Source organism: Silurus meridionalis, chromosome 20 (genome assembly GCF_014805685.1).
Source record: "Silurus meridionalis isolate SWU-2019-XX chromosome 20, ASM1480568v1, whole genome shotgun sequence".
Lineage (NCBI taxonomy): Eukaryota > Metazoa > Chordata > Actinopteri > Siluriformes > Siluridae > Silurus > Silurus meridionalis.
Window position 1 is genome coordinate 10,816,456 of NC_060903.1, and position 21,500 is coordinate 10,837,955.

The following is a 21,500-nucleotide window of genomic DNA, read 5'->3' on the forward strand; positions in this document are numbered from 1 at the left end:
CGTTAAGAAGAACCAAGCATGTTTGTCAGTTGCAGCGGCCTACCCCCCCAGAGGTGGGGGAGGAAGAGGTAGAGGAGAGGATGAATGATCGTAAAACAGGGAAGTGTCATTATTGTGGAAAGGAAGGACATTGGAGAAGGGAGTGTAGAAAGAAGCAGTGGGATGAGCAAAACAGGGGAGTGCAGTTGCCCCCCCTGACTGATCAGCCCATGCAGCCTGGACCACAATAGGGCTGCCTACAGAGTCATGAGACCCGGCCGTTTCTATGTTGCATCTCTCCTTCACCTCCCCGAACAATGGAGAACTACCTGTGGTAACTTTAACAGTAGCAGAAATCTCATATCTTTTTCTGTTAGACACAGGAGCCACATTGTCCTCTGTGGGAGGAACTATGAAGGGCCTTTATCAACACGGTCAGCTAACTCTGTGGGAATTGATGGGGTCCCTTTCACTTCCTCTTTCACCACACCTTTAGCTGTTTCCTGTCCTTCTGATCCTTCTCTGTCTTTCACACATTCTTTCGTGTATATGCCTGACTGTCCTTTTAACCTTTTAGGCCGAGATTTGATGGGTCTCCTGGGGCTTTCTATTGTTTTTAATGGTTCTAACATGACCGTTCAAACTGCAGAACAATGTGCACCTGAAATATATGCTCTCTCCCAGTCGATTCTTCCCCATGACCTTGCAGCTGCGAGTACTACTAGCGTCCTTCCTCCCGTTTTGTTATCTGTTGACTCCTCTCTGTGGGCTGAGCACAAGGATGAGGTGGGTCTTGTCTCCTGTCCTCCATACGAGGCCAGTGTAAAACATTTGACACCTGTGTTTGTTAAACAGTATCCTTTATCTCCTGAAAAAACTAACGGCATTGACTCTATTTTGAATTCTTTTTTACAACAGGGAGTGGTCACGCCGTGCGTCAGTCCTTACAACACACCGGTTAATCCAGTGCCAAAACCAGACGGTTCTTGGAGATTCACACAGGATTTGCAAAAAATCAATGAGTTAATCATTCCAGTTGCACCAATAGTCCCTGATGTTTCTTCCATCATAGCCTCAATACCGTGCACACACACTGTGTTCTCTGTGATTGACCTTTGTTCTGCTTTCTTTAGTGTTCCAGTAGGAAAAGAGACTCAGCCACTCTTTGCCTTCACGCACAGGGGGCGGCAGTACACATGGACCAGGTTGCCACAGGGATACATTGATTCTCCCGCGGTCTTCGCGACTACGGTCAAGAACGTCTTGTCAAGCCTCTGTCTACCCCCTGATTCTGTTGTACTACAATACGCTGACGATCTCCTGGTAACCGCCACTGACTATGACACCTGTCAGGCTGCCACCATAGCTCTTCTGGAACATTTTGCTACAAAGGGTTTCAAAGTTTCCAAGACAAAACTGCAGTTCTGTCAGAACACTGTCCGATATTTGGGATATGAACTGTCACAGGGCTCAAGAAAATTGACTGTTGAGCGAATCAAAGTCATCATGGACACTACACAGCCTGAGACTAAACAGGCATTACAGGCTTTCCTAGGCCTCATCAACTACTGCCGTCAGTGGATTCCAGACTGCTCTCTGTACGATAAGTGTCTGCGAACTGCTGTGAGACATTCTGATCCTTCTACTACACCGTTGACATGGACTTCAGAAATGCTGACTGCTTTCGGGGCCCTGAAACGTGCCCTGTGCACGACTCCGACGCTGGGACTGCCCAATTACAGCCTCCCATTTCACCTGAATGTGGCAACTCAACCCGGAACAGCATTCGGTGTTCTGGCTCAGGAGCATGGGGGGGCATGCGACCTTGTGCGTTTTTTTCCAAATCTCTAGACTCTGTGGCTCAGGGATTGCCTGCCTGTCTTCGTGCTGTTGCCTCCTGTGCGCTGATGGTAACTGATGCTGAGAAGATCGTTTTGTCCCATCCCCTGATTCTGCACACCTCACATCAGGTAACACAGATATTACGTAATCTCAATACACAACACATGTCTTCACAGCGTCGTTCAGGGTATGAAACTGTTCTATTAGCCACTGAAAACCTGTCCATTCGCCCTACCTCTTCTCATGACACTGTAGCTCATGCCTTACAACGTTTATTGAATTCACAGGATGACTGCGCGGGGCAACCTGACCACGATTGTCTGACTGCCATTGTTAATGACACCAGTATCAGACCAGATCTCTCCTCTGTTCCCCTACAGACAGGACAAGCTTTGTTTGTTGATGGTTCCTGTTCCAAACCTAGTGATGGTGTATATCTATGTGGTTACTCTGTCTGCCAATTGCCTAACAATGTTCTGGAATCTTTCTCTTCCCTTTTCTTCTGCGCAGGCTGCTGAGCTATACGCCCTTACATGCGCCTGTGTCCTGTCTGCTGACACTGATGTCACAATCTACACAGACTCACGCTATGCTTTTGGGGTTGCTCATGATTTCGGTAGGATTTGGCAATCTCGTGGCTTTACTGCCGCCGATGGTAAGCCCATTTCCCATGCGTCACTGGTACAGGATCTAATAACTGCCTGTCACCTGCCACGTTCTTTGGCTATTGTTAAAACCAGGGCTCACTGTTCTGGTGACATGGACGAGGTCAGAGGTAACAGCCTCGCCGATCGCATGGCCAAACAAGCTGCAGCCTCACGTCCGCTGCCGCCAGACTTATCTCCAGCAATGGTGTCTGTTAATACCATGATCAGTGCTGTTTTACCTGACATGGATTTACCTTCCCTACAGGCCTCAGCTACTGACGCTGATCGCGCCTTCTGGGCAAATCAGGGTTGTACCGGTTCCACAATTTTGGTCGATGGTCAGGGTCGTCTTTGCCTTCCACGTCATTGTACGCCTTTTCTCGTCCGCGAATTTCATGGTCCCACTCATCGCGGACGAAGAGGGGTATTACATGAACTAACTGAAAATTTCTGTATAGATCACTTATACACAGATGTAAACAACATACTAAACAGATGCTTAACATGCGCGCAAAACAACATCTCCAAACCAGGTGCCATACATCAACATCTTCCCACCCCTGAAACACCGTTTCAGGAATGGCAGATTGATTTCACACACATGCCCAGACAAGGCCCTTTCAGATATCTTTTAGTAATGGTGGACAAATTTTCCGGTGGGTCAAGCTTTCCCTGCAGCAAAGAGAACGCTAGAATAGTGGTTCAGAAGTTAACTACGGAAATAATTCCAAGATATGGTATCCCTGTAGGAATTGATTCTGACAAGGGAACCCCATTTACCTCCAAGGTCACCCAGCTTTTGTGTCAAGAGTTAAAAATCAATTGGCATTTCCATATTCCATACCACCCGCAATCATCAGGTATTGTAGAACGAGCCAACCGCACAATCAAGGACAAAATTGAAAAGCCATGCACGCATCAGGCTCGAAGAATTGGCTTCATGCCCTTCCGCTGGTTTTAGCAGATATGCGCATGACAACTCAAGTGGCTCTCGACCATTTGTCACCGTATGAATTAGTGTTGGGACGACCTTTTCCCCTTCCATGGCGTCGAGGAAAACAGGCTTTGGGTACAGGGGATCTAGATGTGCATCTCAGCGAATACGCTGCAGGGTTGCTACAAACATTGGATGACTATTGGACACGGGTAAGTGAGAAAAAACCACAAATTCCGACAGAAAACACTCATCCCTTTAAGGTAGGGGATCGGGTTTTGGTAAAGAAATTGGACAAAATGGGGACACCACTGGGTGAAACCCCCTACAGTGCCCCTGCAGACGTAATTGCTGTAACACGCACGGCTGTGCTAACTGATCTTTTTCCACAGTGGATCCACGCTGGACGAGTGAAGCACGCTTCCAATTAAAATGAAGTTGTAACAATTTGTATTTGACTATGTTCTTTTGTATGCCCTAGTAACCATTAAAGGCCATCCGTAGACCTTGTTCCTCCACAGACTGAGGGTAAATCTTGCCCTGGACACCAACGTCGTACCACAGACACTCTGGTGCAGGCTTGCAGGACACAAACCACACTGCTGGACGTGTCGGAAGAAGCTAGGTGGGGAACAACAACCTCTGCTGGACAAAGACACGGCCAGTGACCAGTATGGCCGCCCTTACTAATACTACTGTCCATGCTTGGGACAGGGTTACCCGTCCAAGCACATCCACATGACAACAAGTTTAGGAACCCGATTATACTTAAATCATTTATTATTAAGTATAAAAGAGGGGATTGTGAGAATGTATTGTATATGCGCTTGCATGTGCCTGAGAATGAACTCATTGTACCAAGATTTTTGTTGCTGAAATGTTACTCCACAGCTTGATTAGGCAGGAGTAGTTGAAGGTCACCGAACATGTTCCTGTTTTTCTACGTGTATATTCTGTTCCTCCTTACACATACCTATGTCTTAGTTGGCTTTAAAATAATGTTGATTAATGCTGAGCCTGGGTACAGCACGAAAAGCACATAGGAGAAGATTATGTTCTGTTCTCTTACAACGAACATCTGTGTTCACTACCTGTGTTTTACTACCTAGTCAGATGCTCATCTCGCGAGAAGGGATGTTGACTCCCTCCCATTGCGCAATAACCCCGCCTCCGTGGCGCCTTTGTTGCAAAGCTGTGTGTATAAATACTTTGTTCTGATAAATTTTTTTTGAACAGTGATCTTGAATAAACCAGACGTGATTTGATTCGTGTGGGTTGTTCTTTCATTGTTCCGAGGCGCCTCTACAGTGTGGCAAAGAGAGAGCATAAGGACCTGAGGGGAAAATCTTCCTAACACTCCACTATGGCCAAGACCAAAGAGCTGTCAAAGAGCACCAGAAACAAAATTGTAGACCTGCACCAGGCTGGGAAGACTGAAACTGCAATAGGTTAGCAGCTTGGTGTGAAGAAATCAACTGTGGGAGCAATTATTAGAAAATGGAAGACATACAAGACCACTGATAATCTCCCTCGATCTGGGGCTCCAGGCAAGATCTCACCCAGTGGGGTCAAAATTATCACAAGAACGGTGAGCAAAAATCCCAGAACCACACGGGGGAGACCTAGTGAATGACCTGCAGAGAGCTGGGACCAAAGGCTACCAATAGTAACACACTACGCCGCCAGGGACTCAAATCCTGCAGTGCCAGACGCGTCCCCCTGCTTAAGCCAGTACATGTACGAGCCCATCTGAAGTTTGCTAGAGAGCATTTGGATGATTCAGAAGAGGACTGGGAGAATGTCATATGGTCAGGTGAAACCAAAATAAAACTTCTTGGTAAAAACTCTACTTGTCATGTTTGGAGAAGAAAGAATGCTGAGTTGCATCCAAAAAACACCATACCTATTGTGAAGCATGGGGGAGGAAACATCATGCTTTGGGGCTGTTCTTCCGCAAAAGGACCAGAAGGACTGATCTGTGTAAAAAAAAGTATGAATGGGGCCATGTATCATGAGATTTTGAGTGAAAACCTCCTTTCATCAGCAAGGGCATTGAAGATAAAACGTGGCTGGGTCTTTCAGCATGACAATGATCCCAAACACACCACCCAGGCAACGAAGGATTGGCTTTGTAAAAAGCAGTTCAAGGTCCTGGAGTGGCCTAAACATCACTGCCTTAGAGGAGATCTGCTCCTCTAAGACAGCCCCAAAACATCACTGCCTTAGAGGAGATCTGCTTGGAGGAATGGGCCATACTACCAACAAAAAAAACCTTGTGAAACCTTGTGGAGACTTACAGAAAACGTTTGATCTCTTTTTTTATACACTAAATACTTATTTTCCACCATAATTTGCAAATAAATTATTTAAAAATCAGACAATGTGATTTTCTGGATTTTTTCTCATTTTGTCTCTCATAGTTAAAGTGTACCTATGATGAAAATTACAGGCCTCTCTCATTTTTTTAAGTGGGACAACTTGCACAATTGTTGGCTGACTAAATACTTTATTGCCTCACTGTAAATACATGAAATCAGTAAAGCAATCCAAAAAAGTAATGGGTTAAAAGCCACATGTTTAATGAGTTTATATTTTAAATTGAATTAAGATATTATGAAAAAGGAGATTCCTACAAACGTTTATCAGAGACTATGTCTGGTCCCCCCCCACGGGGACCTTTAGAATGATGTATAGTTATAGTCATGGTTACTCTTGTCTATTTTTATTTAATCTATTGCTAAACATTAACACCTGAGAACAATGGGATATCGGTCACGGCACTGAAAGCTAAGAGAATGAATGCACAGCCAGCACATCTGATCTAAGGATAGGATTGTTGAATATTAGATCTCTCACGTCAAAAACACTGACTATAAAGAAAATGATTACAACCAAGAGTTTAATGTAATGTGTTTGGCAGAAACGTGGTGTAGCGTCTGGCACAGGTCATTTAGATTTCGTGTCCCAGGCATTCCTTTTAACCTATGACATCTACATCTCAATCAAAAGGTGAAACTTTTATTGGGGGTGGTGTATCCCACAGTGTCACACTCCCCCTCCGAAGACATGAAACAGGACCAAACCCTGAACTCTTGTTTAGTTTGCAGGGACCCATAAAACAATAAACTCATAAAACTTATGAAACAATCCAAACTCGAAACTCGATCCAGCATGGCTGCTTGTGACAAATACACACAACCAGCTCCAGAACGTTTGGATTTTACCACAAAATAGATAACCCTCTTTGCAGATATTCTGTTTGACCTTCACCCACACACACACACACACACACACACACACACACACACACACACACACACACACACACACACACAAGGGAACATTCCTTTTCCTAATAAAACAAAATAAATAAGATGCTCCACATCCCACGACATTAACCTATACCCTGTATGTATCTCCTCCCCATTTATAGTGGTACTCTAAAGTCTTATTCTTGTAACCCTGTTTTAATGTTGTCACTTCTTCTTGATTTCAAAGTTGATTTAACATTATCTTCGCTTTATTCTTTCTTTTCTAAGAAGGGTGCATAGTATACATCAGAATACAACATTGTATCAACATCAGTAATACTTTAATTACTAATCTCTGTATGTTAATTTACCCCTGTTCTAATGCTGTAATTTCTCTTTATGTTCATTATCCAAATGACCGCAAAATTATCTGTTCCTTATTTTTCAAACAATGGTGCATTTTATTAGATCATGAAATGTTTCATACTGTCTTGATACACTTTGGATAAAACTTCTCCAAAGCGAATATAACCTGGAAACCATGCCCACAAACACATGAACAAAGGGAGTTTTTCCCTCCAAAATTTCAGGCCGTAGCATTGGCCATTCCCCTAAAGATGGGTGGCGTTCAGGACCTTCAAACATTTAGAACCCAACTAATCAATGTCCAGTCAGTGTTCAGTCAAGAAAGCAACTCGCTCACTCGGCTCGACCGGAAAGGCTCGGACCCCCGGGGCCCGAAGGCCCAGGGGCCGGATGGCTCAGAGAGTCGGATGCTTCGAACAGCCCAGCAGCGACTCTTCAAGACGAGATCGAAAATCTTTTTTTGAGATCTTTCAGCAAGCTTTTTCTTCAAGAACACCAACTGCTCTGATCTTCAGGAGAAGCTGGAAGAACATCTGACTCCATCCTAACCGACTCATCCAAGATTTCTTTTGTCTACCGCACCCGGACTCTTGTGCAACAAGCCAATGCAACTAACCGGTTTACCAACTAATTTAGATGCGTGTTAAGTTTGAACCCCTTAATATTAAGGGGATTTTAAATTGCCGTGACGATTTCTCAGTGAGGATGTGATTAATTTGAAGTTTAAGCTGTGTTTCCTTTCTTTCTCTCCTTTCTTCTTTTCCTTAACTTTTGTTTATTTTTATTTAAATGTATTATTTCTTTTTCTTTTTGTTTGTTTGTTTGTGTAGTTAGTTTTATGTTGTGTGTAGCCCTATTCTGACAGGACTAGTTTTACAGGGGGTCATTAGAGAAATTTCTGTTTCACAGAGGTACTTTGTGATTTCAATCCCGTCCGAATCTGCTATGTCTGTCTTTTTCTCACACGACCTCTGTAAAAATTCCAGAGCAAATTACCTACTGTTTTTCAGCAAACTCGGCACTCCTCTGAGAAATCTAATCCCGTCCGAATGCGAATGTCTGTGATTGGCGAAAATGTTTTTTTCCAAAGCGCGTTTACTTGTGTGTTTTGGTCAACGTGAACTACCGTACTAACCCTAGCGTGCCGGTATTCAAATTTCTGCTTTCTGCGCACCAATAATGGATGTAGAGGTCTTGTGCAACGCCCACATGTAAAACACAGACACTCCTACCTCCGCAATAAACACGGAGATGTTAGTCCCGTCCGAATCCATACATAAAATAACAGACGTCGGCTGAAAAAAATTCTAACTTAAACGTCGTTTGGAAAACTAGTCCCGTCCGAATAGGGCTTTTGTCTCATTCATTAAACGCCGTATTTTTCATAAGTGATTGTCTCTGAGTGCTGCTCACATTCGTAAGGTTCCTGCAACATTCGATCTGAACTACATGCTCTATTAATTGTATGGTATAAAGTAAAGGGGGGGTTGCGTCTTTCTTGGCCAGGGAGAAAGCTCTTTTATAGAATTAACATAAAATTATACTGTCTGTTTGCCGGATGAACAGACAAATAAGTGTAATGTTAATTCCATTACCGTCAATTTAACTTCATTTAAATATTTAGGAATAACTATAACCCATTATAATTATTAATGTTCCCTTTTCTTTGCAAACTAAATTCGCTACATATAATGGTGGAGAATGCAGGCAGACTGTGCTTCCAACTATATACTTAATTTATCTGTATTATAAGTTTGTCCCTCTTTTCCCCCAGTCGCTACAGTGGATTAAACTGAACAAATATCTAGCATTAAATAAAGCGAGTCCTCCTGGGTATAGTTACATACACCAGCCCCGTCTAAATGGCAGAGGAGGAGAAGTCGCAGCAATTTATAATAAAAATCTAAGCATCACACATAAGAACACACATGTAACGCATTCAACGTTATTTAAACCAAAATAAAATGTGAATATATAAAATATATGCATATAATATGTACTTTAAAATATGTACTGTCTGAAAGCAGGTCTAGTAAGTCAATTCCATTAATTAGTTAATTCATTATAGACCCCCAGGGCCCTACTCTGATATATTTTTTCACATTTGCATGTAATTTTATTTTATCACAAATCTAGCTACTTCTTTAGATAAAGCATTAATTGTTGGTGACTTAAATATTTATTTTGATAAATTAGTTATATAAAAGCTCTTAGTGGTGTCAGATATTTTTCCACCCTCATAGAAAATAAGCATAATCCTAGATGTTTATTCAGCATGGTAGCAAAATTAACAGGAAATAAAAGCACTCCACAAACATGCACACCATCAATAGGTAGCAATGCTTTTATGACGTTTTTTATAATAACGTTTAAAACATCAGGCAAAAAAAACAGACGATCAATATAAATTCAAACAATTTTATAAATAACCTCATAGAGAGCACTGTATTTAAAACAGACAATCAATTACAAAGTTTTACTCCTATTCAAGAAAATTCTTCTTCTTCTTTCGACTGCTCCCATTAGGGGTCGCCACAGCGGATCATCCGTCTCCATACAACCCTGTCCTCTACATCTGCCTCTTTCACACCAACTACCTGCATGTCTTCCCTCACCACATCTATGAACCTCCTCCTTGGCCTTCCTCTTTTCCTCCTACCTGGTGGCTCCATCCTTAGCATTCTCCTACCAATATAACTCATGTCCCTCCTCTGCACATGTCCAAACCATATCAATCTTACCTCCCTCACCTTGTCTCCAAAACATCCAACATGCGCTGTCCCTCTAATAAACTCATTTCTAATCTTGTCCATCCTCATCACTCCCAACGAAAACCTTAACATCTTCAGCTCTGCTACCTCCAGCTCCACCTCCTGCCTTTTACTCAATGCCACTGTCTCTAATCCATACAACATTGCAGGTCTCCCCACAGTCCTATAAACTTTCCCTTTCATTCTTGCAGATACCCTACTATCACAAATCACTCCTGTCACTCTTCTCCACCCACCCCACCCTGCCTGCACTCTTTTCTTTACTTCCCTAAAACACTCCCAATTAATTTGCACTGCTGACCCCAGGTACCTGAACTCGACCACCTTCTCCACCTCTTCTCCCTGCAACTGCACCACTCGACTGGCCTCCCTCTCATTTACGCACAAGTACTCTGTCTTACTCCTACTGACTTTCATTCCCCTTCTCTCCAGCGCATAGCTCCACCTCTCCAGGCTCTTTTCAATCTGCTCACTACTCTCAACACAAATCACAATATCATCCGCAAACATCATAGTCCAGGGAGACTCCTGTCTGACCTCGTCCGTCAACCGGTCCATCACCACTGCAAACAGGAAAGGGCTCGGGGCCAATCCTTGATGCAATCCAACCTTCACCTTGAACCAGACTGTCGTTCCTACCGCACACTTCACTGTTGTCACACTGTCCTTGTACATGTCCTGCACCACCCCCACATACTTTTCTGACACACCTGACTTCCTCATATAATACCACAACTCCTCTCTTGGCACTCTGTCGTACACTTTCTCTAAATCCACAAATACACAATGCAATTCCTTATGTCCTTCTCTATACTTCTCCATCAGCATTCTCAAAGCAAATAAGGAATCTGTGGTGCTCATCCTAGGCATGAAACCATACTGTTGCTCACAGATGGTCACCTCTTCTCTCAGCCTGGCTTCCACTACTCTTTCTCATAACTTCATGGTGTGACTGATCAACTTAATTCCGCTGTAGTTACTGCAGGTCTGCACATCTCCCTTATTCTTAAAGATCGGTATCAGCACACTCCTTCTCCATTTCTCAGGCTTCCTCTCACCTTCCATAATCTTGTTTAACAATCTGGCTAAAAACTTAACTGCCATCCCTCCTAAACATCTCCATGCTTCACTCCTATTCAAGAAAATTACTAACTTAAAATTACTGACTTAATTAATTAACTTCACGGTGTGACTGATCAACTTAATTCCCCTGTAGTTACTGCAGGTCTGCACATCTCCCTTATTCTTAAAGATCGGTACCAGCACACTCCTTCTCCATTCCTCAGGCATCCTCTCACCTTCCAGAATCTTGTTAAACAATCTGGTTAAAAACTCCACTGCCATCTCTCCTAAACATCTCCATGCTTCACTCCTATTCAAGAAAATTACTGACTTAATTTTATTTATTTCTTCATCAAAATCAGCAACTAGTATTCTTGATCCCTTGCCTACAAGCTTCTTCAAACAGATAATTCAAAAGTAACTGAACTCCAAAGTGGCAGTTATCAACCCCGGAATTAAGAAACCTGACCTTGACCCTTGTCACCTGTGAAACTATTGGCCAATATTTAACCTCCCCTTTTTCTGCAAGATTTTAGAAAAGGTTGTAGCACAGCAGTCATGCTCACATCTACTTTGAAATAAAATCTTTTAAATGCACCAGCCATGATTTAGGTCTAATCCTAATTATAGCACAGAGACGGCACTAGTTAAGGTGGTGAATGACCAGTTATTGGCCACTGATCAGGGTTTTTTCTCTTTACTTGTTTTGCTCGACCTTAGTGCAGCTTTTGATACCATTCATCATAATATCCTCCTTGCTAGACTAGAGAATGTTGTTGGAATAAAGGGAACAGCTCTCTCCTGGCTTAGGTCTAATTTGACTGATCGCATTCAGTTTGTTGTAAATGAGTTCTCCACACTCTCTGAGGTAAAGTTTGGTGTTCCGCAGGGATCTGTCATAGGTCCACTGCCTTTCTCTTTATATTTGCTGCCTCTGGGTAAAATTATATATAAACCTGGTATTCGGGAAGTACTTTTAGTTGACCACATGCAGCTAGAAGTAAATTTTCCAATTACAAAGCTCTGGATGGTGTTTCTGTCAATGTGTACAGCAGTCAAAGACCTTGGCATGATTATTGAACCTAGTCTTTTCTTTGAGGCTCATGTGAATAATATTACTAGGATCTTTTACCTAAAAAATATTGCCAAAATATGTCGTTAAGGGATGCAGAAAAACTAATTCATGCTTTTGTTACATCTAGATTAGACTACTGTAACGCTTTTCTGTCTTACTGTTCAAGTAATTGCACAGATAGGCTTCAGTTATTTCAGAATGCAGCAGCAAGAGTCCTTACTAGATCTAAATAATATGACCACCTGTTTTAATCAGTCTACACTGGTTCTTAATTAAATCTTGCATTGATTATAAAATACTACTAGTGATGTATAAAGCACTTAATGGTCTTGCGTCGCAATATCTGAGCGAACTTCTGTACCAATATGATCCTCCACGCCTACTTAGATCAGGCTATTTGTTGGTACCTCAAATAATGAAGACTACTATAAAGACTGGGGGGCCATCTCTTAAACCAGAGATTCCCTCATGTCTGTGTTATCTTCTGGCTCTCTCGAAGTTATGCTGCATTTGCGAGTCTTGCCGGAATCCCCAACTGCACAGTGTCCTTAACTTTTATACAAAAATAAGAATACATAATAATCCATATCCAATTCTCTCTCTTTCTCTTTGTCCAGTTAAACATGCTCTTGAGGTTCCAGTGACCGATGTTCCTGTCCCTCCCCTCGGATCTGCCTGGTTCGTCTTGGGCTGCTTCTGGATGTGTTCTCTTTGACTAGAGGAAACTCTGTGCAGCTAGGAATGATTTCTTAACACCATGGGGATACATGAAATTACGGAGTAAGAACAGGAGCTTGAGGATTTGGATTTGGACTGTAGTTAATGTTAACAGTCTGCTACACTAACACAGGACTACAGATTGCATCTGATCACAATCACTGCACACCAACATCATTTATCTGTAATAATTGGACTTTCAGTGCCTCCCAGATAATAATGGAATCCCTCTTGAGTCTGGTTCATCTCAAGGTTTCTTCCTTATGCCATCCCAGAGTTTTTCCTTGCCACAGTCACCACTGGCTTGCTCATGAGGGACAAACTTACAATTATAAGGAACGAATGTGTTCATTCTTTATTACCACATTATCTCTGTAAAGCTGCTTTAGGACAATGTCCATTGTCAAAAGCGCTATACAAATAAAATTATTTGTAAAACTGTACAAATAAAAGCGCAATCAATTTTCAAACAGTAAATTTAAAGAGAATTAAGTAACATGAAAAATGGATTTAGCTTCCAAGGCCCCTGTCTCATCCATGTTAGCCATTCTACTTGCTGTGCATGTTGTTAGCTTTGTAAACTAGCCTACATCTGTGGTGCATTATAGACAGTAAAATGATACACCAGTGATAGGTTGGGGGAAAAAAATGTGCAAAAACAGGAAATAGGTTAATGGGCTGAAAAACTGCAACTAAAAGTAACGAGCCTGGTTTGAAAATGTAAGAAGTAGAAAGTAGAGATATGTGTAAAAAATGTAATAAATAAAAGTAAAAAGTTGCCTGATATATAGTACTGATATCAGAATCTATTTAAGTACAGTAATTAAGTATTTGTCCGGATTGTTTTACAAACTGTGACCACTAGCATTTAATATATGGCTAAATGCAGTGGCGAGCGGAAAGGGCCAGCAAAGCCTTCTCTGCTGGCCTAAATTCAGAGGGAAACTGTTACAGCCAAGTTCGACTGGCAAAACATGTCTGCTGCACACATGAACACCGAGTTAGTTTTTTTTTATGCCTACGGACGAAGAGAAATTTAGAGAAGAGGTCGGCCAACCCCGAAGCTATCTAGCTTGTCTCAGCCCGGGAAAAGGTTTCTTCGCCACTTCCAGACCAGTAAATACGAGCGGTACCACTGGCTTACAGCCTCTGAGGAGCAGTGCAAATTATGAGTATGCATCTCTGGTGGGTAGGTTGTATTTTATTTACATTTTTACGTTTTTGTCATGTTATTAGACAAATATTGATTCTGAACTGCTCCAGATGATGTAGGTGGCAGAGTTGCGGTTGTAGTGTAGAGATTTGGAGTTGTCTTAACTGGGTTTCTTAGTTTAGTAAAATGGTGTTCACCCTCCATATGTGAAATGCCTCCCTCGTTATAATGTATAATTGTTAAACTGCGTTTTTGTATGGTATTGCTGCTTTCTATAATTGCGACGTGATAGTGGTGGTATTAAGAGGTGGCTTCAGTCAGGTAAGTCCCCACTGAAGGTGCCAAATGCATGGCCCCCCCACTGGCAAAATGTAACAGGATTTGTTGTTTTTAAATCAAATGCTGCTGCATGAGCCAATCATTTTCATTTTTGTTGGGAAGTGTTTTTGGATACATGGTATACATTTATTGTTCACTCAGTAAACTTTCTAACACTGGGCACCTTAACAAAAATGCTATAGTAGTATTAAGCAGGGCCTCCCTTTGATCTCAAAGCTGCTTTAATTCATCTTAATTCAATCTCGCAATTTATGCAGATTTTTTAGCATGAATCCAACTACATGTCTAATGTACTTCTACATTCCACTACATCCCAAAGCTGTTCTATTGTATTTAAGTCATGTAACCAGGAAAGCCAATGAACACTGTACTCAGGTCATGTTCATGTAACTATTTAAAAATGACTTTAAATGAGCTTTGTGACATGGTGCATTATCAAGCTGCAAGTTGCCATTAGATATGCCAGCTGTGACAATTAAGGGATTCACATAAGCAACAATACTCAAATAAGTCGTGGCATTTGAGAAACTATTGATTGGTATTAACAGACTCAAGGTGTGCCCAGAAAACATAATCCATATAATTAGAAGAGAGTACAGTACACTTCTCCTTCTTCACTTCTGTCTTCTAGCCCCTGCTTCCTGGTCCCTCCTAAAACCCAGCATAGACATAACTACATGCAGGCAGAATCTTGAGATCACACGCCAAAATACATATGCTGAACAAATATTTTCCTTGATGGGCACTATAGAACAGCTGAAAAGGGAGCTGATAAAAGACTTCATCTGAGGAGATGGCATTAAACCATGGGGTGGAGGTTTGCACAGATTCTACAAATAACTCCCAATGAAAAATACTGTCTACTTTCACTTGCAAAGAAAATGTGCCAAACACATAACTCATTAGCCCATAAGTTGACTACCTGCAGTTGTCATATTAACATCTTCAATATAGATAATACTATAATCTTCAACAGAGGGCACATTCCCACTTGGACAAATTTGGCAGTATGTGAAAGATATGTACTTTCCACTTTCCAGTGCTTTTAATAGGATACTATGTATTTAGTACTAGTTGATTGAGATGGACTCCATTTACTCCATGGAATCAGTTTTACAAAATTGCACTGCTGCTCATAAACTCACTCCTCATTCACAGTACAGTGGTACAGAAGGCCCTTCATAACCACTGCTTTTAAACGTTCAAGCTGTCTTTTTTTTTTTTTTTTTTTAATACATTCCTCTTCATTTTATTAATTATTATTATTATCGTTTAAATGTGCAGTCACCATATGATCACCTGCACTATAATCACTTTCGTTGCTATGTTAGTATTTTAGGGCTACTGCTATAGATTATTTTAGTAATCGAGTATTCTAATAATTATTCCATCATATAATCGAGTAGTTGGATACGATATACTTTTTCTTATTAAAGATTAATACTAAACAAAAAAGGGACAATAAGACAGATCTCCTATTATAAACAAGTAGTTTGTTTCCTTTTTAGAAAAATTAAAATTTTTATTGCTGAAATTGCATACAAGAATATCTGTAAAAACTAAACCCATTTAGTGCATTTAATTGCCATATTACATCAAAATACACATACAGTGAATTCAAAAAGTCCTTCAGCAGTGGCCACATAATGTAGGTTATGGAAAAACATTTGATTAATGAAACTCATTATTTCCCTCATGTATTTATTTATTAATCTCGCACAGTACCTCGATGTGGTTTTCTTGTCCCGGAAAAGTTGTTTGAAATTTTTCACACACTACATCTGTGTGTTTATTGCCAGCTTTAAAAACGTGCCCCTCTACCTACTCTACGCAACCACTGCAGGTGAACTTTTTGAACGCATTGTATATAAATAAAAAATATAAAAATCAATTTCAAATGACTTTAAAAATGGTGCATTGTTCGCATCTTACTTAGTTTACTCCCATATGGAGTCTGTTCGTCCTGTGAATCGGCTGTGTCTGTCGTATATTCACTTAAGTGTTCCAAGTGCTTTTAAATAAGTAATACATGTTGATGTACCTTAATGTTAGTCTCCAACACATATGTACTGTGCCTCCATTTTGTCACTATAGGACCTGGCTGTCTTCGGTTCAAACTGCATGTTTTGGCCATATTTCCACTCTCCTGCACCAGGAGACAGATTGAACTAAATCAGAATTAACATTGAAACACATATTGTAGATACAGGTGCATGTCAATTAATTAATTATATTACACTAAATGAAAAATTTATTGGTAGATTCACAAAAATAGAAAAAACCTTGATGTTGGAATCATTACAAGTTTTATGCACTTTGTACATTTAGCAGTATTATCAAAAAACACTATGTAGTCATTTCAGCTGCAGACAATTTATATCTCAAAAAATCACCTATCAATCCCACTTTCATCTTTCTGAAAGACTTTTCCCATCTCAGAAAAAGTCAAAATATACAAAGTATATTTTCAAAAAGAAACATATATAAACATGCTTCTATGTAATTGACCAATTTGTGATTTTTTTTTTTTTTTTTTTATAAAAACAGATTTTATATACAGTATCAATAATGCACTGCTGCAATATTATCTCTAGGTTACGTATGTAACCCTAGTTCCCCATTCGGGAACTTCGAGCTGCGTCAAAACGCTTTGGGAACACTCCTGTGTTGTCCACGCTCTGAACCACATGTGAAATCTGGCCAATAGGCAAGACGTGACGTCATAGACAGGCGACATCGCGTAAACCAGGAAGCTACAAGATGGCTTTGCAGTGGTAGCGACATTAGCTTCTGCAAAGAGAGAAGGTAAGCACCACAGGGATGCAGGGAGTGTGGCACGGAGACGCAGCATCTCGTTCCCTCGGGGAACTAGGGTTACATATGTAACCTAGAGATATTCCCTATTCGGGAACTTCGAGCTGCGTCGAAACGCTTTGGGAACGAGTGTCTAATCACGCCACACGGACCAGATCCCAAGCGGAGCAAGGAGACCAGGACTCGTAGCTGAAAGGATGGCATCCACTACCCACCTGCTTAACATCTGCCCATTGGCTAGAAAACCTTTCCTATTAGGGCCACAGCAGACAAACAGCTGCTCCGACTCCCACCATGGACTCATCCTGTGGAGGCAAGCGCTAGACACAGTCGGTTCTGTATCTCCTGGCCGGGGGCTATAAACGGAGGAGGGCAGAATGCCTGTAACATGACACGTCGTGTGGGAGCCATAGGCACCTTTAGGTTCGTACCCAGGTTTTGTGTATAGAAACACTCTGGCCATGCCAAATTCCAGGCGGGACGGGGCTATGGACAGAGCCTGTAGATCCCCGGACCTCTTCAGGGAGGAAATCACCAAAAGGAAGGCAGTCTTTACCGGCAGGAACCTAAGGGCCACCTCGGCCAAGGGCTCGAAGGGGGGCTCAGATAGAGCCGCCAACACAACTGCAAAGTCCCAGACAGGCACTCTGGGTCGCGTCCCGGGCCTCAGCCTCCGGGTGGCACGGAGGAAACATGTCACCAGAGGGTGCCTACCCAGCGACTGCCCTGCGTGGTGATATATGCCGCGATGGCGGACACGTTAACCTTCAGGGTTGAAGGGTTTAACCCTGTGGCAAACTGTTCCTGTACAAACTCCAGAACTGAACAGACCAGTTAACTGGGTCAAAGTCACAGTGCTCACACCATGACGTGAACAGTCGCCACTGTGCGGCGTACAATCTCTTCATGGAGGGAGCTCTAAAACGGGGCCTCGGGACAGAAACGCTGGGTCCTTCCATACATCCAAGGCTTGAAGGGCACGCCGCGAGACCTTGGTGGTACAATAAGGAATCCCTCTGGGGGAGAACCCTCTGACCCGGAGCCACCACTGGAGGGGCCTCATGTGGAGGAGGCCGAGTGGAATTACACTGGTGAGGATGACTTCGATCCGGGCGGGAGACAACTGTGCCCGCAACCTGGCCGAGTCTCACACCACGCCGAGAAAAGTGGTTCTCTGCGCTGGAGAAAGTACACTCTACCCGGCGTTTTAGTCTGACCCCCAGTTTCTTCATGCAGGCGAGAACGACATCTCGATGCCGAACTGCCTGGTGCTCCTAATTAGCCAATATCAACCAATCGTCGATATAATTCTAAATGCAGGTGCCCTGAAGCCGCAGTGGGGTCAGTGCTGCGTTCACGCACTTTGTAAAGGTAGGGGGTGAGAGTGCTAGGCCGAACGGGAGGACCGATATTGGTAAGCTTCGCCACGAAAGCAACCTCAGGAACCTTCTGTGTGTGGGAAGGAGGGCCACGTGGGAGCATGCGTCCTCCAGATCTAACGTGACAAAATCAGTCCTTGGACTTGATCTGAGACACGACCTCTTTGAGAGTGAGTATCCTGAACCCAAACCTCATAAGTTAATGGTTCAAAGAGTGGAGATCTAGAATGGGATGCAACCCACCATCCTTCTTCGGAACAACGAAGCACGGGCTGTAGTAGCCTGACTCTCTGACTGAGGAGGAGGGAACCACCTCAATGGCCTGTTTCCCCAGGAGAGTACGCACCTCCTGTTTCAGGACGAGAGACTCCTGGCAGCCCTCCAGACTGACAGAAAGTTCCACAGGGGAACCAACCCCTCGGGGCTGGCCTCTGACCCACTCAGAGCAGCTGGAGCAGTGCTCTGCAGCCAACTACACCTCCTGAGAGGCGGCGGATCTCCCCCATATGCAGCAATCTTACGTGCGGAATACCGGGAGCGAACCGCTGGAGGGAAGCCGTGCCCTGAACACGTCCCGTGGCAGGGCAAGCCCTCCTGAACCCGAACGGCTGGAGCAGCGTACTGTGGCCGTTAAAGCCTCCTGAGAGGCGGCGGATGTCCCCCATCCACAACGAACTTTCGGGTGGAATAAAGGGAGTTAACCGCTGGAGGAAGGCTGCGCCGTGAACACACCCTGTGGCAGGGCCGACAGACCAGCCTCCCGGTGATGACGGGAAGAGACGGGCACCATAGCATGAGGTGTACACCGCCCTCCAAGATGCAAGCCTTCAGGCTTACGCACCATGGCCCGTTTATTAGAGGCGAGGACAGAACTCAGGTCGTCCAGCCCCTCCTCAGGCTTAGAGCCTCGCCAGGGGCCCATAGGACCTCCCCGCGTGAATCGGGTGGCAACGCCCTCTTTCCGGGCTATCTTGCTGTGCCCGGACGTACCAGGGCGAGGCTGCCGCCAAACAGCCCCATTGGAGCGGCAAAGAAGTACCACTGAAACGCCGCCGCGATCTCCTGAACCCGCCAGCATTCGCCCTTACCTACAACGTCACCAGGTCAGGCCAGGAGGGGCCACCGTGGCGCTCAGAAGGAAGCACATACCATCCCCCATAGCGGGCCAGCCTCGTATGCCTGCAACAAACTCATTGTGTGGAGGCAACCCGCAGCCTGACCTGCCGCGTAGCCCTACCTACCAGAGCCAAGTGGATCTCTGTAGGCAAACCAATAGCCTTCATCGATGCAACACTTGGGGAGTGATAGCTAGCTAGTGTCTCTTTCACACGCGGCATCGTCCCGTAGCCGCGCTACTTAGTCCCAACTACATTTATGCACAGTGAGAAACATTGGAAAAAGCACGCGCCGCACACAGGTCTCCCAGGACCCAGACACCTCGGTGTGCAGGTCAGGGAAGGCGCTGAGGCTGTGACACAGGGCGCAGGAAACGCTGATCCAGCTCACTGGGTGCACGCTGCTTCTGTTACACAATCCAGCTTGGACCCGGCCCGTGTCACGACCTCAAGGAGCTCTTCGTACAGCACAGGCTGTGAGGAGTCCACGGGCTCGCTAGCATCCATCATCTCATCCTCTTCGGAGAGGGAGACATGTAACGCCACGCTGCTCGCACCGGGAGAAGAAGCAGCTGCCAGGCATGCTTCCACCAAGAGCAGGCGCTCGATCAGGCAGGGGAGGCTGGAGAGGACGCGTCTGACTCCATGACTTCTGCCAAATCGGCCTGTGAGCCACATGACCGCCGGCGCCGCTAGCCTCGGCAAAGCGGGACCGAGGGAGAGCGCTTTCCTTGAAATTTCTCCTACCTCAGAGGAAGAAATACGGAGCACCGCGTTACACACACCGGGAGAAGGAATCGCCAAACAAGCGCTCTCCCCGGGGAACGGGAGCTCGGCTATCAGCCAGGAGCGCATAGCCCCACAGCTAAAATGCCAAGCGTGTATATAGGCTGCGTGTATCCCCCCCAAAATGAAGTGGGGCAAGCAGGAACACGCAGACGGAATTCTGCCTGCATGTAAGCTCATGACTGCACAGATAACACACACAAAGTGCTCAAAGTAATGTCGCTACCACCGCACAGCCATCTTGTAGCTTACTGGTTTACGCGACATCGCCTGTCTATGACGTCACGTCTTGCCTAATGGCCAGATTTCACACGTGGTTCAGAGCGCAGACAATGCAGGGGCGTTCCCAAAGCGTTTCGAAGAAGCTCCAAGTTCCCGAATGGGGAACCAGAGATATGTAGTCTTTATTAAAACCTACTAAACATTTTACTGTAAATCCTGTAAAATTGTAAATACTGTAAAAGTGATTTACAATTTACTGTAAATCAAGTTATTATTTAGAAAAATGTATATTGTCTCTTAAATAAAAAGGGAGTCAATAGCCATTAATTTGGAGTGATATACACAAGTGTTTTGAAATCCCCTACTGTAAACTTACTTTCTGTCACACTAAGTGAAGAATATTTAATATTAATTAATGTAAGGCAAAATCTAGCACCTGTTCTACTCCTGTCGGTTAACAACAGGAAACTGAGGCCATCACGAGCACAAGCTCAGCCAAACTGAAGTAAAGCAATCAAGGTTTGATTCAAGTGTCAGCTGTAATTCAAAAGATTTAACAAAAATATAAAAAAATATAATGCAGTCAAATGTTAAAAGTAGCAACTGTAAAACACTGAACCAGTGCTATGGTGTTGCATTTATGGCTGCCAGTGGAACTAAGTTCCAGTTGTTTATTGGTTACATGACTAAAAATAAAAGCATTAAAAAATAGCTTCTTAAAGCAGATACATTTTCTTAAATTGCTCACCTCAGAGTCACCTCAACCTTAATACCAATGAGCATGCTTTTCACATCATGAAGATAAACTGTTAAAAGGTCAGAAAGACCAACAAACCACCAGCAAATGAAGGTGGCTAAAGTAAATTACTGCCAAACTCTAAATCTCAAGAGTGAAAACTCAGTTTTCACATGGAATTTGTTTATGTCCATGAAATCTTTGTTGTTAGTGGTTACAGAGTCAATGACTAAAAAAAGAATTGAATCCACATATTCATAACATATTTAAGAATAATTCTTATCTTTATATATTTGTCAGCTTGTGTAATTA

The 21,500-nt window shown here is 43.5% G+C and overlaps 1 protein-coding gene across 4 annotated transcripts in view; it reads right to left on the reverse strand.

Annotated features, from left to right (window-relative positions):
• Nucleotides 1-21,500, reverse strand: part of arhgap12a (Rho GTPase activating protein 12a) — a 96,722-nt gene that overhangs the window by 51,082 nt on the left and 24,140 nt on the right. For 3 of the 4 annotated variants that reach the window (XM_046876420.1, XM_046876418.1, XM_046876419.1), the window contains one exon: nucleotides 16,178-16,282. The exons of the other annotated variant lie outside the window; for it this stretch is intronic. In XM_046876420.1, coding sequence (XP_046732376.1) covers nucleotides 16,178-16,282 — 105 coding nt within the window. The remainder of the gene's footprint in view (nucleotides 1-16,177; nucleotides 16,283-21,500) is intronic. 4 annotated transcript variants of the gene reach the window in all.